Source organism: Osmerus eperlanus, chromosome 5 (assembly GCF_963692335.1).
Source record: "Osmerus eperlanus chromosome 5, fOsmEpe2.1, whole genome shotgun sequence".
In the NCBI taxonomy this organism is placed as follows: Eukaryota; Metazoa; Chordata; class Actinopteri; order Osmeriformes; family Osmeridae; genus Osmerus; species Osmerus eperlanus.
In genome coordinates this window covers 17,686,630-17,711,138 of record NC_085022.1, presented here as the reverse complement: position 1 = coordinate 17,711,138, position 24,509 = coordinate 17,686,630, and the positions used below count along the sequence as shown (strand labels likewise).

The window sequence follows — 24,509 nt, the reverse complement described above, 5'->3', positions numbered from 1 at the left end:
TTCCAAAGCGATATTACGTCACAATCGTAGCATTAATCTGAGAATGGCGTTATTATTTGCTTATAGCCTGTACAAACATCAGCTCAAATAAAGTGTAATCCTGTATCTTGCCATCGGCCTATATCAATGCAGTATTAAAACATTGAGCATTTACTCAAGTAGATTACAGATACACCCAGACGTGTTGACAATCTGTCGAATACACCTATTCCGGGACCCTCTCTCAGATGATGTGGGTGAACTGAAAAATAGGGTCCTTAAAATTGGTCACGAATCTGTACTAGACTTCCTGCTCAAACCTGGAAAGCCTCGGACGACCAAGCAGGGGTTCGAACTAGGTTCGAACGTATAAAGTCATCCCTCTGCTGCAATGACCAACGTGTTGCTTCCAATAGGCCCAAGTAAGTCACTGGCCCTTCACCATCGCACAGCAGTACATATAGGTATTAGCCCTGGGGCACAAATAAATCACAGTCAGTCGACTTGTACAATCTACATTTCATACATCATTTTCATACAGAAACGGACAACAACAACGAGCAAAGCACTGGCTCCCCTGACCAAGTACGACTACACGTATTTAGCAAACCAAGGACAACCACACCAATATTTTCTTGTCCAGATCCAATGCCTTATAAAATGAGTAAAAATGTGACCATATTTCATTGCAACTAATGAAGATGCATGTGATCCAAAAACAGCAAACGAACACGTATCCCTACAGACATCCATTGTCACCTCTCCGTTACACACGTCTGTGGCGCTGTCCATGGTGCTGACACTCAAGTATAGGCGAAGGCGGCCACAAATGCTCTTTCATTGCCACTATTACATGTCAAGACTACATTCCAAGTTTCTCTCTCTCTCGTCAGTGTTGCCTTGTTTTCCATGTCCTGTAGGAGAGCAAGAGCTCTAAAACAATAGCAAATCAAAATCTCCATTATGACCGCATTAGGCCCGTGATTTATTACCTGACATTATGGAGTGGAAAGAAACACATTTCACATGCACGACCTAAGTCCTATAAACGGTGTGCAACGTAAAATTCCATATAGGCTTTGCACAGAAATATAAAATATGATTTAACTTTACAAATGTCCATGGATAGAAAACACGCAAGACCCAAATTAAATACTATAATTGGTGTTTAGCGAAACAAAAACCGTAAGCAAGAATGTATCATTGAAAACGTAATTAGGCTGGTAAGTCATAACACTCGAAATCAATCTGGTGTATTTGTAAGTGTGTGCGTGTGTATATGTTTTCACAGTATTTCAAACCCACTGAGTTGTCATGTCTTTGCCTTTGCTGTGGTCGTGAAGACGTGTGATAGGACAGGGGACCCGCGAGGAGAAATGGATCATAAGACGTCATCTGGAGTCACGCAGCACTCGGGGGTCAGTGCCAAGGCTGGCTAGAGCGAACGATTCCGGAAGTGACTAAGACACACCGACCATGGAAACAGAGTGCTGTCCTCCTTTATGAAAACATAAACACAGTAGGCAGCCAGTCAACCCCCAACCACCCGTTTGGTCCCCCCCCAAAAAACAGTCCAAACGAAAACTCAACTTGAAACGAAAATACAGCCTCTTTGACTGACCCGTACTGAAGGCCTATGTAAAAACTATTGGTTTCAATTTCAATTTCCATTATTAGCCTTCCAAAACATTTGCCTTTGGTCTCAACCACCGTCTCGTATAAGATGTGTGTGTGTGTTTGTGTGTGTGTGTGTGTGTGTGTGTATACATGGGTCCTTTTAATTTGTTTGATGTCCCTCCCATCTGCCTTGTGGGTTTCCATTCCATCCCGTATCGGGCGACGCTTAGTCGTTCTAGGAAACGGACAGTGTTTTGGTTGTTTACTGAATGGAGAGAAACGGATGGATGGGAGGTTTGTTTGAATTTCGAGCTCAGATTAAAGATCCCTTACCCCTTCCCCTTCGCCATCCCCCCTTTTCCCTGTTTATTTTTCCATCTCTCCTGTCTAAATGATGTCAATGGAAGCCGAGCTATAGAGCTATTTATAGACCACCCCTACACACAAGTCCCCCTCCCTTCCCCCACAGCATCACATGGTTCAGAGCTACCGCACATTAACCACCCCAAGAGTAGAGTCTGCATGAATAGAGGCGGTGAAAATTTATGAACGGACGGGTGCGCTGGCTTTGTCACATGTACCCGCTGCGCAACACCCGTTTTTTTTCAGTTAGGCATATGTGCGCGTAGGTGTGTTTATGTGGGTTGGTGTTTTGTCGACGCACCCAAAACATTTAGGCTTAATTATACACTTGGTGTCTAATCTCAACTTGCTCAACGCAATCAACTGACACTCATGTCCAATATGCCTGCCATTCTGTTCATTCATTCATCCTTTAACTCACTGATTCATATAATTCTTTCTATGGTCTTTCAGTAATGAATGAATATGGGAGTACACTTGTGTCCTATGTGGAAAGTACAGTTTAAAAAAATACTGCTGGGTTTGAAAATCAAACAACCGAGTCTTTGGGGACACCGAGTACACAGTGTTCCTGCGTTATGAGTTTTTGGAGCTCTGTGCATAGACCAAATAGCATGGTTCTCATCACTACCCCCTCACCCCCCCCTCCTCCGCCCACTCGCTCTCTCACATATACGCGCGCGCGCGCACACACCTCTCTCCTCAACCCCCTCCAACCCGGTCTGTCTCTCGCTGTTCACATGCTATATTACATAACGAGTCTTTAAGTCTCCTTCCATCACAAATAAAATGCACGTTTGCTGAACAAGAGTCTTAGTTTGTGAACTCTCTCAGTCTATTGTACTACTTCTCAATAGAGGTAGACGATCTAAATAAGAACCCCCTTACCGATTTCAGACCCAGATGGTTCATGTGAATTCCAAACGATCCCCCATCAACAGTTTAATCAAAACATCAACAAAGCATTGATGATGTAACTAAACCTTCGGTTGGAGAACATTAAACAAAAAGCCCCTGCTTGTGTTCTTGCAATAATTTCACCATTTATATTTTTCGTAAAATTATTACGGTAAACTAAGGATTATAGCAGCTATTTGGTCTATCTATTATTCATGGTCATATTGATATTTTTAGCGATCGGTATGTACACTACGGTCACACGTGTAGCAGTCCGTTTCTCCGTACTCCTGCTGAAGTTGACATGCTAACACTCACTGCTGCTATATTTAGTAAGACTCGCGGTGCTGTTACTATTCCCAGCGTTGTACATGAGGGGGCAGACGGTGTATTTATGAAAGGGAAGACAAAGTTATATTTCACCGTGTATTGTTTGTCCGTGCATTCCTGTTTGTTTGTTTGTCTGTATGCAAGCTATACGTTCAATTATCAATACCACGCAACATGTTGTGGCATCATGATTTCTAAGACTTTTACCATTAATAGTCAACAATAAAAACGTGTCTGTCAACCTACCCAATCACGTTACATAATTGTATATGATAAATCATAAAATGAACAGATTTTATATGAGCCTTTGTTTAACTTAGGTCTAGTATTGCAATGTAGTTGCACGATATTGTGGTGTATTTCTTACACCACTGACAGCTTTTAATGATACCATGACGTAAGTTGAAAACGGTTACCAAAACACAGGTTAAGAAATAAACAAGGGGAGTTGTCTGTGGTAGCCTACTAGCCTACGACACACAGCTACAGAGGCCAAGACCCTGAGTTAGGGCGAGGAACTGTCCATGGTGCCAAAAAGTAGACTACAATGCTTCCTAAGCATAGCGAACCTTGTTCACAGTACATTTAGTCTATCAGGTACTGAGACCACTGATCTAGACAGGACTGGTGAGGGAGAAGCAAAAGTCATGGAAAGGACATCTTGGAAATGACAATACAGCTCGTGCCTATTCCATTCTCAATTTATACATTTATGATATGAGCAAAAGGGATAGAGGGCCTATTTCACTTTCCACCAAGCTACTGAAACACGGAGCTATGATTTCTGAGAGATGTTGCAAACTAACATTTCGATGTCATAGATCCAGGAGAGGATGTCCATTAAGGTCCTGTGTGGTTTCCACCACTCTTGGATTGGACTTGTTTAGTCTTCAGACACGTCATCACGTTCTCTCTCTCTCTCTCTCTCTCTCTCTCTCTCTCTCTCTCTCTCTCTCTCTCTCTCTCTCTCTCTCGTCTTCTATTCCTCTCTGGGTGCTGCCAGTCACTCCTCCTCCATCTCTAGATTATTTTTGGCATCACCATGTGTGTGTGTGAGAGTGCGTGTGTCAGGCGCTGGCTGGTTTGGGAAATACCTGGTCACGATCAATCAAGAGAAGCCAAAACCAGTAGCTCGCCCCCCACTGACCTGAAATGAGAATTACATTCCTTTGTGTACTGTCACAATGGAATAAAACATACTGTATATAAACCTACATTATATGTCAAGTGAAAGATTGAAATGGTCCTGGATTCATTACAACTGGATAAGAAATTAAGGTAGAGGGTCGAAAAAAAGGGTTGCTGAGATGAAAAATAAAGGATTTCTGTAACGTCATTTCTAAGGACCCGACAGAACACTGAAAGACAGACAGTTGCTTCCTTCGGGACATACCCTGCCAAGGACACATCCACATTCAATGGAAGCAGTTCATATCAGCCCCGGAAAAAAAACTCCTAGGGTCATCCCACCCAACCATGGAACTCAACCTTTTAATAAAGAGCTGGAAAAAACATCAAATCTACTGTGGTGTACACCCATGCCCAATGCAGCTATTTCAGATCAGAGGGCCAAACTGTCTTTATCATACTTAACCACTACTTGACAAATACACCAGTCTCTAATCATTTAGCAGAATTCAACTCATTTTAGGTCAGGATGATAGGAATTTTACAATATTTTGCAAATAGTCCAGCTTCACAGAGGGCTCTCGTATCAGTGTTAACAGTGGACTGGAATCTATCCAGAACATCATATAGAAACAAAAATACTTAATTAAATCTAAAGTGGCTTGTTTGCTGGGGATAAAAATAGACCCAGTGATTGGGTGAAGAATATGTTGGTCTGTGTCGCCACCTAGTGGAGTATCTAAGTGGTAAATAATACAATTGGCCTCTTGCAGGTGCAATAAAAGAAACAACTGAAAAGTGCTTTACATGCAGTGCAGTGTTAGATTGATGCTAATTAATTATTCATTAATTATTCATATTTATGATCCACATGCTAAAGCCTCAATTACTGGACTCTGATTTAACACGATTCAGAAAATACCTGAAATACATGGAAATGTGTGGTTTCTCAGCCTGGTACTGAGTTTACAAATGAATAAAGATACCTACTTATATCAAAACCAATGATAAACCTAGAAGGCAATTCAGAAAATTAAGAGATGAGTCCCTCCCCCTAAAACATACACACCCACACACACACACATATCCTCACATGGAAACCTATGGCCCCCACTGTAAGCTTGTGAGACGTGTGCCATGCATGAGGAGAGACAGAGACTCTAGACCGACTCCATCCAGGTGTGAGAAATTTAGAGCTTTCTAAATAAGGAAAGCCCTATTTTTAGCCTCCTCAATAATTGAGTGCCTAGTTTCCCTATTTCAAAGCAACTTCTCCCCCCTAGTCCTGATGCAGTGGGAGAGAGAGGGATGGATGGATGGAATGGGAGGGAGGAAAGTAAGCAGATGGGTGAATGGAGGTGACACAGGAATGAATACAGGGGAGTAGGAAGGCAAAAGAGCATGCTGGGGGGCTGACAAAAGAGAGTCAGAGCTAAATGTGGATACCACATCCCAGAGCAAAGGCTAAAATTACCCTCTTTTTCCCCCTCTTCTGCCTTGCTGATGAAAAACTTTGAGAAAGCTAAACCCAGAACGAAGAGGGGGAGAGGGGTGGAAAGGGCGATCAGGGTGGAGAAGGAAGAGGTGAGAAAGAGGGGGAAAAGGTGAATTTAGGAAAAGGGGGTTATAGGGACAGTCTGAAAAGAGGAGCGTGGAGGCATGCACATAGACGAGGATGAGGAGGTAGATAAGATTGACACAGTGGAAGTGAAGAGAATGGATTACCAGGATGTGAGAGGTGTCTAGTACAGAAAAACGTATGCTAGTTTTCCATCCAGTGACCACCCAGCTTACCCGCAAAAACAAATTCAGTCAGACTTTTGATTGCTCAAAATTGATCTCAACTCCAAAAACAGACCTTCTCTTCGTACAGCCCCAATACTGTACATCAAAATACATAAATTGTACAGAAAATTATACATTTAGTCCTGGTTCTCTTACCGTTCACACTGGCATTTTTATCACTGAATCTAAACTAAAGGAATTGTTTGTTTTAATCAAATCAAACCTGCCAAGTGTGAACACACCCCAAGTAAAGGTTACTTGGTCACCTCTCCAAACTCCTTCCTCATTAGGCTTCAAGTAGAAATGAATAATAAATACCACCTAATGTTCTTTAGGAGTCCGAAAATGAAAGAGCTGTCCACAAGAACACATCAAACCTAAGGCAAACAACCTAGACTTACTATATCATGTCCACAGAGATTTGGTTTTTAATTTTTTTTATCCAAAACATTTAACAAATAATGTAAGGGTCCCAGGCATGCACAACATAAGCAGGAGACCCAGCAATATGACACAAAGTATAAACAATCAACAGGTTTAGAGTGACACACTGTTCTGCTACTTGTCATGCTGTGGTCATACTACTGGCTACCATTCATTAGTAGAAAAGTGACTATTGTCCTCCATAAACTACAGTATAGCTGCCAATGCTGGTTGAGGACTGTCCTTAAAATGAATTGATCTCATAAATCTTAATATTGTGTTTTAGCATCACAACCTGTCAAAATATTGCAGTTTATATACCAATGCTTAACAGTAAAACTCACTACAACATTAACCGGAGGCTACACAAACAAAAAAGGGAAAGAAGTTGAGACTTCAGCACAAGTTTATGATAAAATTCAGATGAAAACGTTATCATCTCATATAAAGTAGCAGGAGTCAGCCAATCCAATTAAAGCTCCTAAAAAAATAAAAAAAGACATTAAAGAAATTCTGGATTACATAAGGTAGAAAGAATGCAATTGTCACCAGTTTGTAAAACTTTTTTTCCCAACAATCTGACAAAAATATCAATCAGGTACAATTTGGCAGTCTTTTCTTGACAGAAATACACTTAATAAAAATAACAAATGAACCAAAACAATATGATCTACTTGAACCATCACCTTGCTAGGGAGAATGGGAGGAACTAGAAACGTCAGGTAGAAAAGTCAGAGCCCATTCTCTAAAAAGTGGATTCATACTTTCATGGGTGGGGAGAGACAACTTTTACACAGGTAGCTGAAGATGAAACGGGGATAGTACAGTGGACCAGGGGGGGGCATGGTGATGAAAGAGACAGCATGCCTCCTGCAAGGCTCCTGATGTGCTGCAGTTCAGTGTGTGTGTGTGTGTGTGTGTGTGTGTGTGTGACACGCACATACAAGGAACTCAGTAAATGCGGCCTCGGCTCCGGTTTCCCCTGCCTCCGAAGCCTCGTCCTCGGCCTCCCCTGAAGCCTCCACGGTTTTCTGGAAGCAGACGTGCGGGGGAAACACAGATGAGGTCAGCATATCATCATATGCGCGTTAGAAGAATGTTTCTTTCTAAAACGCTGAACCCAAATCCTCCACTTAAATGCATCCCCCAACACAAGAGGCACCACCCACATCCAATAAAACGCCAATGCTAAGCACATTCATGATTTCTGCATTTAAGCTTCCATCATTCAGAAGAAAGATGACCAAAACGTATACAGGGAGTAAGCTGTTGGGCCAATGGGAATGACATTAAGATGCCATCTTTGGGGGGTTCCCTCACCGTGGGTGAAGTTGCCGATGGTGGCGCTGTACTTGCCACTGGGGGGGTTGTAGATCTGCCGTGCGTCCCTCCTGGGCAAAGGGGAGATCTGCTTGTTCATGGCGCTGCCTGCGCCCATCTCCTCACCCGACGGGCGCTTCTGACTACAAGGGTCATAAATATAAATCATGACAATGAGTGATTGGCACGGTACATATATGCTTTCTTTTGACATGGTTACAAGAGAAAGAGAACAAGAAGGCAATAAAGGCAACTACTTGATATTTACATTTAGCAGATGCTCTTATCCAGAGCGACTTACAGTAAGTACAGGGACATTCCCCCCAAGGCAAGTAGGGTGAAGTGCCTTGCCCAAGGACACAACGTCATTTTTCACGGCCGGGAATCGAACCGGCAACCTTCTGATTAACAACCCGATTCCCTAACCGCTCAGCCATCTGACTCCCTGATATGAGAGTAAAGGGCTTACCCTACAGCTTCCGCCTTCTGAACCGGCTTCCAGGACAGGGTGACTGTGCTCTTGTATGACGGAGGATTATGGAAGAGATCCTGTAAACCAAACGCGTGTAAATTTAGATTGACAGAACATTGCCTTTTGACACACACACACACACACGTCTCGTAGGGCCCTGTACCTTGATGAGAACGTTGATGTTGTTGGTGATCTTCAGAGCCACTACCTTCATCTTGTTCTGAAGGACATCGTCAGGTTAGCGACATTGAATGAGATGGGGGAAAAAAAACTCATGTGCATTCCCCCAGTAGCCATCAAATTAAACATTTGGAATATTCTGACACACACACACACACCTCTTCAGTCTTCAGTGCATCTCCTGTCTTGCCTTGCAGGGCTACCCGAAGTTGACGAATGTACACCTGCAGTCCTCTGGCAAAGTACTGTAACCTGTGGGATAGTGAGGTGCACAGAAAAGTGGGTCAGAATAATTGAGAAAAATTCTACCCGCTTCAATATACAGTCAAGCAGAAGAAAAGCTCAAATAAAAGTAAAAAGCCCCTGCCACACCCATCTGCTTTACCTGATCTTGAAATCTTTGAGGCGCTCTGCATTGATCTTGTCGATAAGGAAGTCAGGCAGCTTCTTGCCAAGCTGGTGGAAGCTGTAAAGAAGACACTCTACGTAGCTGAACTGCAGCTTGGGCTCCTCACCGCTGGCATTTTCCCCGTTTTCCCCCTCCTCCACCGGAGGGAGGGGCATGAACTCCTACAGAGGGTAAGGGAGGGGGGGTTGTAGGAGAAGAGACAGGAAGAGGGGGGACAATAATGAAAGAGCAGGTCAGCCATTAAGCCATTTATAAGAAATATACCAGGAATACCAGTCTGGTCATCAATGCTCCAATATAACATAAAGGGCTATCTAAACAAAGCAGCAGAAATCGGCCACAGTCTTCACTGCGTGAAAACGCATTCATTATGTTATGCCAACAAAGCAGTGTGTGTGCAAACTGAATCCTGTGAGGACAGCTGCTGTGGTTCTCTCCAGTATGGTTCTTACCAGAAGCTTCTCAAACAGCATGGTAAGGTTTGTCTCTAGCTTGTCCATGTCCCCGCAGAACGGACTCATCTCAGCCAGCAGCTTCAACACCTACACACACACACACACAACACTCTCAGCTGAGCAAATCTGTGTATGCTGGTAATGAAAGGCAGTGTTACCCTATGCAGACTGATTTGCACCCGTTTAATAGAGGCACATCGACAGAATAGCCAACACGATCTTAATGCATTCTGCAACAGTAAGTATTCCTTGCATTATTCCTGCAAGTCATGTAACAAAAAAAGTTTCATGGTTCATGTGACAGGTGCTGGTAAACAAGGCAGCATGTAGGAATCTTCAAATCGCGCTAGCATGCACAAAAGTTACTAATACATATGTATTACTTTTTTATCACATCACAAAAGTAAGTGTTTTGAAGAAATCCCTCAAAATAATTGGATTTTTTGGGGATACGAATACTCAATTTGTTAAATCAATCAGAACTTAGCAAATCAAAACTTGGCATGTTTTCTCGTTTTGGGGGCATGATACGGGTGCAGTTTGATTAACATCTTTGGTTTTGTTGGCTATTGTCAATTAGTTTCGGTCAAGCCACCATCCATAAACAAAGATGTGTGGTGTTGGTTTACGGCAAGGTGGGTCCATATGGTTTGGGGTGGAGTTGACCAACTATTGTTCCCACCCACTACCTGCCAGTGGGAAGTGGGGAAAAAGCTCAAAACATTTTAAGGGGATTTTCTCCGCTAGTTATTTAGGGGGTACCAACAGTCAAATATGTTGTTCAAATATAAATGCCTGATTTAAATGAACAAATTATGTTTGGAAGCTTACATTCTGAACTTCTCTGACATGTAAAAAACGATAAAATGATGACCTACAGTACATATGGACCAAAATACCAGCATTTGTCACATATAACTTAAGGTTTACGGTATAGAGCGGCAACATAAGACCGGGTAAGCTCTACTGTAAATTCTACCGTATCATTAAGTCGGGTGTGTGTGTGTGTGGCTAACCTCCAGTTGAATGTCCAGCTCTGCGACTGGACTGGTCAGTGAGCTCAGGTTTGGCAGAACGTGGTCACAGAAATACGTCAAGAAACGAGTGGAATGCACATTTTTCTGAAAGAGAGAAATAGAAATGGGCAACGTGCGAGTGTGTTTGTGAGAGAATAGGAACGTGTGTGCACAATCCATTGAGGGTCTGAGCAATCCACTTCACTTCACTTACAGAGAAGAGGGGCAGGGCCTGGCGAGTGCACTGCATCAGGCGGTCCACCGTGTCGGGGTCGGCAGGGTTCAGAGCCTGCTCCAGAAAGGCCTGCTCCACCACCAGCTCCACCAACTGCTGTCGTCCGCTTACTGTTTGCAGCGCCCTCAGCCCGGACACCACACGCATCAGCAGAACAAACTCCTCCCCAGTCACGTCCTCCAGTACCTAGGAGGGAAAGGGGGGCAGGATTAGAGGATTGACACCCAAATATGGCCATTTGATGGAAAACAAATGCACACAACAATTTTCCAAATTATAATTTCAAGATGAAAGGCCAAATCTTAAAGCCTTCTCAGGGCAAGACCTCCACAACCTCACTAACGGAAGAAAATATATCCAACCACATGAAACAACATTCAGTGAAGAGACCTAACAGACCTTTTTGGTCTCTGTAAAAATGTAGTCCTCCACTTCCTTGGTCATGACATCCTCAGGCAGGCCCTTCAGCTTGGTGGAGAGGAACTTGATGGCCCTCTCTCTCACTATGTCCTCTCCCTGCAGGATCTGAGAGAACAGCCCTCCCAGAGTACCTGGGTGAAAGAGGGACAATGGAAGATTAGACACCAATTACTTTGTCTACTTAGCTTTGTGATTAATTTATCACAGCAACTACACAAACCTGTTGAACATATAACTAAGGAAATACAGAGCTGTCTAGTACGTTGAATAAAATAAATAGAAAGCCACTTACCCTTGGCGTCCATTTTAAAGATGGAGAGCAGTGCAGTGTTAACTTGGTTGAACTCTGCAGAGTCGTCTAAAAAGCACAAATATCATTGTTTCAAAACAAACAGGAAACAACAAAACTTTAAAAAAAAATACATAATGCAAAGATCTCTGAAACCTGAACCTGTTGCTAGTGAGTAGGTAAGTCAAGGAGTCTTTACCTGTCTGTAGAAGCTGGGTGAGGATGTCCGCGACCCTGACAATGTTCTCCCCCGCAGCGAAACGTGGGAGCTCTTTGATGGCCTGCCTCCGAATCTAGACAAGAAAGAGTGCAGAGAGGATGTCAAGTGAGTGTGGAACGTATACCATCTCTACCACATATAGTGAAAGCTTGGCCAGAGACTGTATGTTAACTGCTTTGTAATAAGTGTTGGAGAATAATGTATGAAAGTCATTCTTACCGATACGTCCTCATCCTCACACAGGTCCAGTTGGGCATTGATGGCTGAATCTGCCAGTTCTGGGAAGCTGCTGAAGAATTTGGGAATGAACTGTGCAGCCAGACGCTTCTCCTTTGGGCCCCCCTTTACACCGTCAAGAATTGCCTGGTAGGCGTCTTTGTGCTGAAGGAGAAATAAGCATGTTACACGTGTCTAATTAGCAAATATGAACAGATTAAGGTCAACAGAAACACACTTAAAAAGACAAACATAGTAGAACATGCTGTTGTCCCTTCAGATTCCGTTGCGAACAACAGCCTACAGGCAGCTCCTATTAGTGATTTAGTTTTGTTACCCCTGGCCTGAGGACTTGCTAGCTAGCAATGTAGCTAGCTGATTAGCTAACCAGCCGGCTGGCTTGCCATCTATCCTTTGGGGGTTGATACTGTAAATATCTGTAAATAAAGTGTAATAAAGCTAAATAAAGCTATCTAGCTAACATTGCTCTGTAACAAGCTAGCAAGCTAACAAAATAATATCCGCGTGTTGTTCTGTATATAGGGTAAAATACCCCCTAAGAGAAAACGTCTCGGTCATCCTGACAGAAGACAAGGTTACATGATGATACCAAGCAAGTTAGCAAATGCTAGGCTGGGCCCCAGTTCAGTAAAGCAATTGACGCAGCTAGCAATTGACGTAACTAGTTGGCCAGTAATCATTTGCTTTTCTACCACAGTAGCGCCCAGCGGTGCCCAAGAACCAAGCAACCGTCAAAACGAGATTCACAGTTGAACCATGACGGAATTCAGACAACTTAAAATTCCAAACGAGTGAACCCTATGCCCAAGCGGGTTATAGCTTGGTGGCTAACTAGCTAGCTAGGATATCTATCGGGAGTAAGTGCGACTTCAAAAAAATCGTGTTCGGGACTAATTGCAGTAAAGCTAACCATTGAACAATTCGGTCATTAGGTTATTGTTAAAAGGCAATAATGCGCGTACCTGTTTCAAGTTATCCTTTGCATCAGCAAGGATCCCATAGTTACGATACAGCTCCTCGATAGTGACCGCCATCAGCGTGCGTCCAAGTGTCTTTTGGTGAGAACGCCGACTAAATATTACGCAAATAAGACTTCTGATGTGCTCTTTTGGGTTAAAACGTAAAACATATGATTCTAGTCTTATCAAAGCAGAATATTTGAAAAGGGTTGGGGATCGGAAATTTATAGAGATGATCTAAGTCCCAACTGCCTGGTCCGTTCCGCAATGTTAACCAACAGCCACATTCGCTCTGATACGAAATAAGCTTCGGGAACGGAAGCCTGGAAGTAATACTTTTGAGCGATAGCTCCTCGACAAACCACTGCGAGGAAAAAAGATGTAGCCGTGGAATACAATGAGCAGCTTTTCGGTTATTTACCACCTTTGGTACATACATTTCATTTTTATGTTGAAACTGTACCAGAGCACACAGGTTTTTCACCTAAATCTAAAGTCATTAAGGCAAATCCTACAAGTAGATAACCATATAGAGCTAATTAAAACAAGTGTATTGAATAACATTTTATTTTTGTGTTTATTCTTTCAGACCATATTTGACCAATGATAAGAGCACTCATTGGTGAGGTTTCCTCTTATGGTTTTCCACATCTTGGGCACTGGGAAACATTTTTCTGATTTATACAGCCATCTCCAAAAGTTCCATTCTTCACATACAAATGTAGAAAATCAACTCCCAGCAACCATGAGTGTGTGAACATAATTCTTTCTTCAGAGCAAATTACATTTGCCTGTAGTCCTTCATCATCTCAAAATTCCATGCATCAAGATATTACAGGAATCGGATTCCTGCTCCAAATTGGACACCATCGCATATCCTAGAAATGAGATTCATAAGTTTAAAAAAAGTGTTAAACTTGTATAGTCAATTATGAAATGTTCATTGACTAGTGTATAAAATATATGCACTCTTTATGACTAGTGTCTTTTTAATTAATAATGTACATCCCTTTTTCAAAAATTTTAACTTTTCTGAATTCAAAATAGTCTTTACTCACCATCTACACACAATAATAGTTCAAACTTTTACTATAAGCATCCAGCCTGTGTATCCACATAGGCTTACCTGTCTCCACTCTGGACACCCATGGGAATGCAGTAGTTGAGCTCCAGTCTAGCAATGTTCCCCAGGCGTAGCACAATTCCAGCTCCGTAGGACCAGCGAATGCACTCTGCCAGTCTCGTAAGGTGTGCTTTTGGACCTTCGCCTTAGGGAGACACTTTGAACCATCACCTCTGCTGCACGGTCATATTCAGAACACCGCCACTCTGACATATTCTAGGTACACTATTGATTCCGAGGTCAGTATTTCATGACATGTATTCCGTGTTTAATAGCACAGCAGTGCTCACCGTAGTTAAGGTTACACAGGTTTCCAGCATTGAGGAAGAAGTGGGTCCTGAAGAGGTCTCCAAAGCCACCTTTGCCTGGACGGAAGGGTAGTGGAGTATACAGATGGATCCCACCAGCCCAGTAAGCCTCACCTCCCAGGTAGTCACCTGTCATACCCATAATTAAAAAAAACAAAATCACAAAAATCCATCAATCATAAACCATAACCCTCACTGAATTTGACAGTGAAGATCATCACGTTCTTACCTTCACTCTGTGGGCCAATGCTGTACATACTGAATCCCCTCACACTTGTAGGCCCACCCAGATAATACCTATGAAAAAACAGATGGAAAGTGTGACATTGTAGGATTAAATCATTGTTATTATTCTGTGCAGCCAAGGAATCCCACTAAACTGGGCCATATGCAGTCTTTTTCAGACTAGGGTTCTCAGGGCTGCAGTGATGGCAGAGGATACAGAGTGAAAGTCTTCTGTACCTGTCTGCTATGCACGTTGGCGTGTCTCCAATGGGCAGCAACATTCCTCCCCACAGAGAGGCAGACAAGACCTAAAGGAATTCACAGAAGTATTTTGCTTAATTCACAGCAAAGATTTAAAATAAATAAATAAATAAATGCAACCACAACATTGTTCAGGAGTTGATGTAGTTTTCTGGACACAAACATCCCCTAAATTTCCATTCTACCAGCAACAACTGCTGCACTGAGAACCAAAGAGGAGGTTCACTGAATGGGATCCTTGTGCTCTCACAAGCCACTATGTTGTACCTGATACTCCCTTCTTAATGCACCCTCTAGATATAGATAAAAACTAGCCCCAAATACAAATGATTAAATTAATAAAGTAGAATTTCCATTGAACCACCCACAAATATTTCTGTTGAATCTTACCGAATCCCAGAAAAGACGTCTGTTTATCTGGATCTCAAAGTCTTCCTTTAGGAAGCTGGCGTCTCCCCCGGTATAGCCTGCCAATTCCTGGAATACCACAGACACAAAGTCATATGTTTACTTCATTATGTCCAATGTAGGAATAAAGGGGAATGGATTCATTGGGATTGGATGGTGCAAGTATTGGTTCACTTGGCCTTGATGTACCTGGTGGAACTTGAGCAAGGCGCCTGTCCTGGGAAGGATGGTTGAGTTTCTGGTGTCAATGACCATGGCGTGCTGCAGAGCAAGACAATTGCATAGAGGAAAAGAACCAAGCAGTATCCAAGTAATTATTGTAGACTATACCAATCTAAAATAATTAGTTTCTGTATTACATTGGGGATTTGGGGTGTGTATAAAGCAAAACTGAGGCTCAGTACCGAGAGCGATGACTTGAGGGAGTGGCCACTCTCCTCCCGGACGGCAAACGAGGCCGTACGAGCCAGACAGCCCAGCTCTCTCCACACACCTTCCCACTTCAGGGTGTGGTTAGTCCTCCAGATAGGAAACTGTTAAAACCGTAACAGAACCATAGAGTAATTTACTGATCCACACCGAACTGGACCACCACATTTGCATGAGCAATATATACATACGCTGAACTCTGTGGAGATGCCCCGATCAGTCTCTCTCAGTGAACTCCATGGGAACTGGCCAGTGACCTTGTATACATTAACAGCAAAACTGTAAAGAACAGGATCACATTCATATGCAGATTATTAGAGTACCCAATATTACACACATACATCATCACCTTAGTAGCAATGTTTCATACTTGCGCTCAAAGTGTCCAGGTTGGGGCTTGAAGAACGACAAGCCATAAGAGGTCTCTTTGGTGCCATAAGAGAACTGGAAAGTGAGTTTCTCTGCTCGACCGAACACATTGGGTAGTTTAAGGCCCAGAACCTGCAGTAGGAGGTAATCGTCAAAACATACTACGAACAATGGACTTGAACTTAGTGGAAAGCTAAGCAGGACAGTGCTGTTGGCTGTCTATGGGCTTTGGATACTTGGGTAATCTACTGCTACACGAGAGAAGGAAGCAGATCACCTCCATGACAGTCATTGGGAATTCTCACCATGCTACCTTCGTTATTCCCAACCATGGTGTTATAGTTCCCAGTCATTCGTCTCAATTCAGTCACCTCAAACGTAACATCTAGTCCATTTGGAAGTGCATCTGCCCCTGCAAGAAAACAATATACTGTATCTTAATATAAAACACTCATTTGTATTATAATTGACATTTACTGTTGGGCACATAAAAAAGTAAGTGAGCATGTAATGTGGGTATTACCTGAGTGTTGTTCAATTATAAATTACCTTGTGAGGTGTCAATAACAACTTCCACTTTCCTGAAAATACCGAGACGTAGGAGATTTTGTCTTGCTTCATGGGACCTCTTCATGACCTAAAACATATTTGGTTTCAGTCAATGCCTCGGACTCCAACCACTAAACCAATTATAAACTAACAACAACTATTGTATGATGTGTACATTATGTTTGACTGACAAACACTCACATCAATCAGGTTTTTGGCTCGGAATACTTCAGCTATTTCATATGATAAGAGGTCCTCTTTGGTTCTTCCAAGTCCATCTATGTGTACCCGCTGAACAACTACCTAAAGAGCATAGGGGGAAAACAGCATAGATAAACTGCAATAAGGAGGGACATACAATTCTGGCTAAAGCCACGACTAATACTAGAGAACGTATAGTTCTGCTAAACAGTCATGTCTTACATTTTTGTTTTGAAGAACTTCCTGCTTTGACTCCTGCTCAATGTCGGGAGTCTCAATGTCATCAGCATGAACACCCAGCTCCGGACCGTGCATGGGTAGTGGATCAAGGCTCTGCAATAGGATGAACACAACAGAAATGATGCCGTCTGCTGTGTTCAGTGATGTGGTGAGACAAGTGGCAGCAAGTGTAGCAAGCGAGTTAGTGTTCCAGGGATGCCATAATTTAAGATTCTCATTAATAACCGGCATGGCACGCATACCACTGGTTTCCAACGACCTGACTAGAAAGAAAAACTCTATTGCGCGCGATGGATTGCTAGCTCCATGCGTTTTCAAATTAGCTGTATTCTAACCGACTGTCATTTGTACTTGTAGTGCTGACAACTGTGCAAACTATTATTTTAAGAGTCAGCTTGACCAATGGCCAAGTCCGTAAGCTTTTTTGACATCAGTAGCCGCCCTACGTACGTGTCTGTACCTAGCTAGCTAGCTACTGACTATAGTAGCCTACATAAAGGTCATGCTGTCACCAATAGATTTTTAGTTGCTGTCCTTACCCTTGCGTGAACGGTGCCCATGTTTGGACCTCGTGCACAATGTTCCTCGAACTTCACAGAGGTGTTTATGAGTTAAAGGAATATCTATTCCAAAAATATTGCTGTAGATTTGTTGACGGCTGACGCCATGACACACTCAAACCACGCCTCCAGTTTTCCCGGGACGTCCAAGTAGTGCCAGTTTAATGGGCTTCTGAAATCTTCTAGTAAAAGGTCACATACAGGCTAGATTCCTCAGATGGTTCTCTTCACATAGACGGGTTCATGAGCCTAACAATAATGTTCGTGTTTAGTGAATAAATTATAATCACACTGAAATAATAATATCATTTAATAATATAATGAAAGATTGGGGTTAAAAGACTGATGCTTTATGTCTCCCTGTTAGCTTGAAATTGTAATAGTGAAGCAAACGCTACTCCAATGGAGCATGTAATTGCAAATGAATCAAATACAATTCTGTATCAACAATAAAAGATTTAATTCAGAACTTATTATTTTATATAAACTTTGATTGTGAAAATGCATCTTCTCCTGTTAAGATACATTTATATGGTGATTTAGTTTAGCCTTTATTTGGATGTTCACAGACAAACAGACTGATGTTCAGTAGCTTAACAACATACTTTCCATACACATCATCATATTAACCAAGAAGTTTAATAACCAATGTAACAGCATAACTGTCCTTGAGCTCTAAATATGAAACAATCAATACGTCTCCTGTGTTTCAGTACACAATAGACTAAAAACGATGTAGGCTGCATATTATGATAGAAATGTTGCACAGCTTCGCTGCAGTCCTTCCTTCCTGTAATTGGCGAAACAAAACAAAATTAGAAAATGAATGAGTGAAACGATGGATGCATGTTTGAGCATATTATTTACTTACGCCTCCCTCTTAAATGTATCGTGAGAGATCTTGTTTTTGACCATTCCTTCAGGACACTCATTTACGTTTTTTATTCCCAGCGTTGTCAATGCTAAAGAATTAAATTATTACAGTGATTAAAGTGTCCATACTTTGGATTTGGGTTTATTCAGGGTTTGTATGATGAGGGTTTGTTTCTATAGGCTTCCTATCAATGATGTTATGAGGTGAAGAAATGCTTTAGGGAGCCTCACCCTCCTTGTATTGAACAAAAGTGATGTATCCTTGGTTAGTAGGGTCCATAATTCCAAACACTGCATCCAAGTTGGAGTCATTAAACAAACTTGGGCATTCAAGAGACCTCATTTTGGACACTTGCAGCTGTTCAAGTTGAGCGATCAGAAATTCTTGTGGTCTCTCTGCAAAAGCAGTCCATATTAGAGGCATGATAAAGCTTTAATACACGTGTCAAGTTAGCAAGCACTAGACTATAGAGCTTGTAAAGTTTGCGCTAAACCGGTAGGAAAGGACAAATCGACAGAACACAAGGTTAAAAAAGCACTGAAAATATTAGTTTCCAATGTAATGGGAACTTCAAACCTGGTCTGTAAAAGAACAGCATGCTTGTTAAATTATCCATGAGTTCAATAATTTTATGTTTTTTAAGATAATTAGAAGCTTCTTGCTCCCGTGTTGTCGCCATATTTGTTTAGACTGGTGCTTATTGGTTGTCCATTGGTTGCTAGGAGACACTGCGGCTTAATCTGGTTTGTTGAATACAAGAAGTAGTTCTCGTGTTAATCAGTATGGTCTGGACGAATAATCGATTCTGATTGGCTAATGGACACCTACTAAATCGTTCCAGTGAAACTGTCGGTTCACTGTTCTAAATTAATGCGCTGGCTACAAAGTATTGGCCTCGTCAGGTGGCAAGAAACTATTGTATAATGTACTTCAGTGTTAGGTATACTGCTGTACATTAATCTATTGCAGGGTTCTTTTTCACAAATGCATTGAAACATCCACCAAACATACAAAGTACAGAATATTAATAATTTATTTTTGTACGTTTGTTTCAACAGACTTCTTGATGGAGGCTTGACTGATGGGTGTCACTCCAGCAACATAAATCCAGCACCAAGGTGTTCCAGGTTTTTTAACGATTCCATAACATCCTTTGCAGCTGTATGCCAGGCTGATACGGAAAAAAGTCCTGATAGGGCTCCACCACACCTGGACAAACAAGAGGTCTCTTGTCCACTGAATCCAATGTTCCTCACTGAGGTGCCTCAATTCCCAGATTCAGATTTGAGACTTTGCAAAACTTTCTCTTTTCTAGCTTTCAATCCCAGAAGTTCTGTCTTCAACTCCCCAGGCTTGGGTGGGATTTCAGGAATACTCTGGCAAAGACAAAAATAGTTTGATGGCCTTATCACTGGTATTTTCATAAAGTTCACTGTATCACATCAGACCATGATATGAGTGTTGTGTGTTGATAAACAACAGAGTGGGAGAAACACTCCAGAGTGCACTGAGGACGAATAAAGTGGAGATTTATTCTACTATTGTAATTCTAGTTTGAACAATATAAACCTGCAAAGATTAATACAATAGAAGACTGAGATTTTGTCTGTGCCCTTACCAAATCAGGCCTGTAGTACTGGTGGACACATTCTGCTCCTACAAACATGGCCATCATACTGGCCCCAAACATCTGCAGATATCGAGACCAGGACACACCAGCAGGCATTTTCACACCTTCTGCAGGGACTCAGGACTAACCTTAGTAAGATAATATATAGATATATTTAATTGCAGAACATGTGACTTTGTCATATGGATTGATCTCAATATGGTGTACTTAAATAGTTTGTAAATTAATCATCATAGCTAAAATAATAAATGACAACAATTAATGTAACATATTCATCCCTAATGTTACATGAAACCTTTCTTACCGTCATCACTGCTCAAGTAAAACAGTAGTATTATATATGTCACACATCTCTGTCACAGCAGTCTAGTCTACTACACACAGCAGGCGATGCATCACATTAGCTACCTATACTAGATAACTAACGTAATACCCACAATATGAGCAATGATTCCAAAACTAGCCCAAATCACTAGATACTTGCCTTTGGTCAAATTTTCAGTCAATCAACCAGTCATCAAAATATAATTGGAGACTAAGCACTAGCAGGTCACTTATAGAATATACTCTTTGACTTAGCTAACACAACCTTCGTTCTTCTTCAGAACTTGGATTCGACAGCTATTGAAGCGCTTTGCTGCCACCTATTGTGCACCTTGAAACCTTGAGTCGGTTGGAGTACTTGTAAAAAATACAAATAAAAATTGCGATCTACTGTAATTATTCATGTTATGTGAAAAATATAATATTAATTAATCTAAAAAAAACTGTACAATCTGTACAACCAAGCCAAAAATTATGATTATGCAAGTCGAACATGTTCACATTCCACCCCAGCAGGGGGAAATCATCCAAACATGTCGCTTCCTGAAGACAGTCGAGCCGAACGGCTGAACCTTTTAAATGGTCTTTGTTTTGGGTGCGTTGAACGCCCTCAATCGGCCTATTTGAAGAAAGAAGAATTCTGAAGATGTATGACAGGTATGTCTGAAACCAAATTGTATTTTACTAACACATAAAAATATACACCACTCAACTGCAAGCAAGCTAGAGCAGCAGACTGTAAAATAATGATGCTTGTCTGTATAAACCCTTCCCTCACCAGAGGTCTTTGTGGTCCTGCCTGCGATAACAATCAGTATTGCAAATCTAATACGCTTAATAGATTCAGCTGCCAGTATTCATGGCCCCTATTGATGCCTTTGAAAGTAAAGGCAATCATTGTAACAGCAGAATGAATATTAATTTATTTAAGTAAATCCACGATAAAGATGGAAGAAAAGCAGTATACGTCACTGACGGTTCCTACGGATTATCTCCAACAGTGGTGAGTTCTCCTCGAATGCATTGGTGTTGGAGGTTTGGCATCAAAAGAAACTATTGACGAATGTCAGTGGACGTTTACATCTTCATGCATGAATTTAAATTGATTTTTATAACTGCCACCAAGAAACGAACAAACTATATTTTAATATCAGGCAGGAAAAGCATGCTTCCCTTGCAACAATATGTTTAGTGAGCCTGTGTAATTATCCTGTTTTTTCATTTACGTTCATATGTGTAGGCTAATTGTATCATGTTTACATATTTTGTGTGTACACAATTGATTAAAAAAGATGGGATCCTCTAATAAAGTTGTTCAGACACAAGACTCAATCAGCACAATTACCTAGTTTAATAAGTTTTATAACATGTTAAATATTTGCAACAATGGTACCCTGAAGCTCATATAATCTTTTGGCCCTTTTTAGAAGGTGAGAAAGTCCACTATCAACAACCACCAAGGCATTGGGATTTCATATCACATCATACTGTTTCAGTCCTTTTTGTACTGTCATCTCCTGCTGTACGTACACGCCATTATAACAACCAAAGGAAATGCGGTGTCAGTCTGTTCTTTGTGTCTAATCCTGCATTTCTATTGGATACCCAGGTACCAGTCCACCCAGCAGCATCCCCAGGCTCAGCATGTGATGCAGTACCACAACACAGGCCATGTGGGTCAGTACATGGATGGTTCTAGAGAAGACCGGGTCATGACTGAGCTGTCAGTCCACCAGGAGCTGCCGGTGCACCAGGAGTTTTCCATTCACCAGGAGTTCCTCGGTCACCAAGACCTGGACTTCCATCACGACTTCACCGGACATCAAGAGCCTATTGTCCAACACCATCATCAGCCTGCAGATCCATCACAAGGTAGTGTCTCTTCTGTCCTCTTTCTTTGTTTGGTCTTTGTTCTTGAAATCTGGTCTGGCCTCTACCCTTTTTTCCACGTCTCTCTCATAGCTCCAACTCCAGGAAAGAGAAAGAGAGGGAGACCTCCCAAACAGAAGTTGGAAGAAGGCAAACAGCAGGAGGAGTATGACCAGAATGAGGCCATAAAGAAGGCTAAACGGGCTCTCAACCGCTTCAATGGCATGTCAGTGGCTGAGGTTATGGCCAAAACCCTGCCAGACATTATTGCCCACAATCTTGACATTTTGATAGTGAGTTGTTTACTGAAGATTAATCATGGAGTTTGATATGACTAGTTTTTATGTGTTTTGTTTACACAAGGGAAGATTCTGGGCTTGTGACAAACACATTACATAGAAATGTATGTAGACACCTTTATCCAAGGTGACATTCAAGGTGGATTTGAAACATTTATAAACTAATATAAATTGTAATGACAACTTTGTTCGATCTCAGATTGGTATCAACCCAGGACTGTTGTCAGCATTTAAAGGACGCCATTACCCAAACCCAGGCAACCATTTCTGTGAGTTGGACACAATCTCCACTGTGGCATGTTAGGATGATTTGCTGTCAGTATTGTAAATGAAAGTATTGAGTGCTATGTTTTTTTATTTGTTTTTTTTATGCCCAGGGAAATGTCTGTTCCTTTCTGGTTTGACTGAAGAGCAACTCAACCACATGCATGATCAGAGCCTACCTGACAAGTACGGCATTGGCTTCACCAATATGGTGGAAAGGACAACGCCAGGGAGCAAAGACCTGTCAAGGTTCCTAGCCCACCAACATGGTTACTGCAAAAATGCCCAATGTGATGTCTTATCCATCTACACAATATGTATATCTTTTTTATTGTGTCACATAATTTGCTTCCACAGCAAAGAGTTCCGCGAAGGAGGTCGACAATTGGTGGAGAAGCTGAAAAAGTACAAACCCCTCATTGCAGCGTTTAATGGGAAATGTAAGTAAATGGTGTAGAAATTGCATTATTCTTGTGTTTTGACAAACCCAACTATATTTATTTAATTGCTGTAATCTTTTTCTGGAAGGTATTTATGAAATTTTCTGCAAAGAGATATTTGGCGTAAAGGCCAAAAATCTTGTATTTGGCCTACAACCGTACAAAATACCAGAAACAGAAACAGTAAGTTCCAGTCCCAGAACAGCATCTTTCAAATACCAAAGAAAAATGTAGGAGACCAGCGAAAAACAAAAAAAACAACTGGTGACCTCTTTTGTATAGGTGTGTTACCTGATGCCCTCATCGAGTCCACGCTGTGCCCAGTTCCCCCGCGCTCAGGACAAGGTGCACTTTTATGTCAAGCTGAAGGAGCTAAGAGACAAGATTAAAGGGGGGTCACCAACACACCGGGAGGTGCAGGAGACTGACTATTCCTTTGACTTGCAACTTGCCAAAGGTAAAAGGATACAATGACTTGAGTTGATAGGATGGATTTGATTGGTGAACACTTGGTGTCTCTTGATCCTTGATTTTGTCATCTAATATTCAAAGTCTATACAAGAAGTCCTTATTGTGATTTTCTGCCATTTGAAACGGATAAGATCTATCATTTTATTTTTTGTCTGTGCTGTTGTACAGATGATGCTAAGAGGCTGGCAATCAAGGAGGAAAATGTAGATCCAGAGTATGAGAACTGTGGTGGGGCACATGAAGACGCAAAGCAAAGCACCAGCTACTGTAATATTCCCCACACCAAAGACACAGGTGAGCGATACTATTTTACCATGGAATTCGAAAAGGAACAGATGTAGTCGTATTTGACCTTCCTGAGTTTAGAGTACTTGTTCATGAAGCTTGAAAAACATACCAATAACATTTAATTTATTTCCAGAAATGGCCAGAAAAGACCATGCCCCTGCAACAGGCGACCTGCCATATGACCAGTGGATGACACAGTCGTTCGCCGACCAAATACCGGACATCAGCTGTAACAGTAGCAATGTACCTCAACCTCAGATGGGAGCAGAAACATTCTGAAGTGCAGAAGAGAAAAGGTTATTGGGGACACCATTTCCGAAGGCATCACGATGCATGCATATGTTACACAACCAGAAAAAGGAAGAGAAGATACGGCCCACCATGACTGGACTACCGTTTTCAAATTCTCTCTGTAGAACACAGCCCATTTTTTCTTATTTTTTATAACTATTTATTGCATTTCATAAAGCATGTGTCCAGTGTCTTATTTTTATATTTTGAAAAGAATGGGATTTTGTTGGATCCCTCACTTGTACATGTGGAAGTGTAATTGTGCTCTGGAATTTTCAAGTTTATGACAGAGATATTAAATCAGTTGTAAAACTGACACAAAATTTGTGATTGTTGAATTTATTAATGACCA

At 41.7% G+C, this 24,509-nt stretch overlaps 4 protein-coding genes across 9 annotated transcripts; 1 reads left to right on the top strand and 3 right to left on the bottom strand.

Annotated features, from left to right (window-relative positions):
• Positions 1 to 6,509: 6,509 nt before the first annotated feature.
• api5 (apoptosis inhibitor 5) lies at positions 6,510 to 13,034 on the bottom strand. 3 transcript variants are annotated; one of them, XM_062462101.1, is made up of 15 exons: positions 12,738 to 13,034; positions 11,758 to 11,919; positions 11,518 to 11,611; positions 11,322 to 11,387; positions 11,009 to 11,160; positions 10,589 to 10,795; positions 10,375 to 10,479; positions 9,356 to 9,445; positions 8,880 to 9,064; positions 8,653 to 8,746; positions 8,478 to 8,534; positions 8,312 to 8,391; positions 7,843 to 7,985; positions 7,463 to 7,553; positions 6,510 to 7,003 (listed from the first exon to the last, which is right to left on the bottom strand). In XM_062462101.1, the coding sequence occupies exons 1-14, from the start codon at positions 12,807 to 12,809 to the stop codon at positions 7,474 to 7,476; spliced, it is 1,587 nt and encodes a 528-aa protein (XP_062318085.1). In that variant the 5' UTR covers positions 12,810 to 13,034; the 3' UTR covers positions 6,510 to 7,003; positions 7,463 to 7,473. The 3 variants fall into 3 exon arrangements, with proteins under 3 accessions (XP_062318085.1, XP_062318086.1, XP_062318084.1); XM_062462102.1 differs by having other exon boundaries at positions 7,467 to 7,553; XM_062462100.1 differs by having other exon boundaries at positions 6,510 to 7,553.
• A 258-nt stretch (positions 13,035 to 13,292) lies between these two features.
• samm50 (SAMM50 sorting and assembly machinery component) lies at positions 13,293 to 17,546 on the bottom strand. 2 transcript variants are annotated; one of them, XM_062462099.1, is made up of 15 exons: positions 17,387 to 17,546; positions 16,830 to 16,940; positions 16,608 to 16,709; positions 16,407 to 16,494; positions 16,163 to 16,269; positions 15,859 to 15,989; positions 15,680 to 15,767; positions 15,464 to 15,592; positions 15,249 to 15,320; positions 15,042 to 15,128; positions 14,628 to 14,698; positions 14,395 to 14,462; positions 14,148 to 14,294; positions 13,861 to 14,002; positions 13,293 to 13,612 (listed from the first exon to the last, which is right to left on the bottom strand). In XM_062462099.1, exons 1-15 carry the CDS (start codon positions 17,405 to 17,407, stop codon positions 13,567 to 13,569), a joined length of 1,410 nt encoding a protein of 469 aa, XP_062318083.1. In that variant the 5' UTR covers positions 17,408 to 17,546; the 3' UTR covers positions 13,293 to 13,566. The 2 variants fall into 2 exon arrangements, with proteins under 2 accessions (XP_062318083.1, XP_062318081.1); XM_062462097.1 differs by having other exon boundaries at positions 14,148 to 14,304; positions 14,396 to 14,462.
• A 1,750-nt stretch (positions 17,547 to 19,296) lies between these two features.
• On the bottom strand, positions 19,297 to 20,560 carry LOC134021359 (ubiquinol-cytochrome-c reductase complex assembly factor 6). 2 transcript variants are annotated; one of them, XM_062462096.1, is made up of 3 exons: positions 20,470 to 20,560; positions 19,900 to 20,039; positions 19,297 to 19,657 (listed from the first exon to the last, which is right to left on the bottom strand). In XM_062462096.1, exons 2-3 carry the CDS (start codon positions 20,005 to 20,007, stop codon positions 19,547 to 19,549), a joined length of 219 nt encoding a protein of 72 aa, XP_062318080.1. In that variant the 5' UTR covers positions 20,008 to 20,039; positions 20,470 to 20,560; the 3' UTR covers positions 19,297 to 19,546. The 2 variants fall into 2 exon arrangements, with proteins under 2 accessions (XP_062318080.1, XP_062318079.1); XM_062462095.1 differs by having other exon boundaries at positions 20,396 to 20,548.
• A 203-nt stretch (positions 20,561 to 20,763) lies between these two features.
• tdg.2 (thymine DNA glycosylase, tandem duplicate 2) lies at positions 20,764 to 24,473 on the top strand. Of its 2 annotated transcripts, XM_062462094.1 has the most exons (12): positions 20,837 to 20,892; positions 21,167 to 21,238; positions 21,663 to 21,757; positions 21,845 to 22,107; positions 22,198 to 22,397; positions 22,603 to 22,672; positions 22,781 to 22,916; positions 23,025 to 23,107; positions 23,196 to 23,290; positions 23,390 to 23,564; positions 23,747 to 23,872; positions 24,000 to 24,473. In XM_062462094.1, the coding sequence occupies exons 4-12, from the start codon at positions 21,885 to 21,887 to the stop codon at positions 24,143 to 24,145; spliced, it is 1,254 nt and encodes a 417-aa protein (XP_062318078.1). In that variant the 5' UTR covers positions 20,837 to 20,892; positions 21,167 to 21,238; positions 21,663 to 21,757; positions 21,845 to 21,884; the 3' UTR covers positions 24,146 to 24,473. The 2 variants fall into 2 exon arrangements, with proteins under 2 accessions (XP_062318077.1, XP_062318078.1); XM_062462093.1 differs by lacking the exon at positions 21,663 to 21,757 and having other exon boundaries at positions 20,764 to 20,892.
• Positions 24,474 to 24,509: the final 36 nt, after the last annotated feature.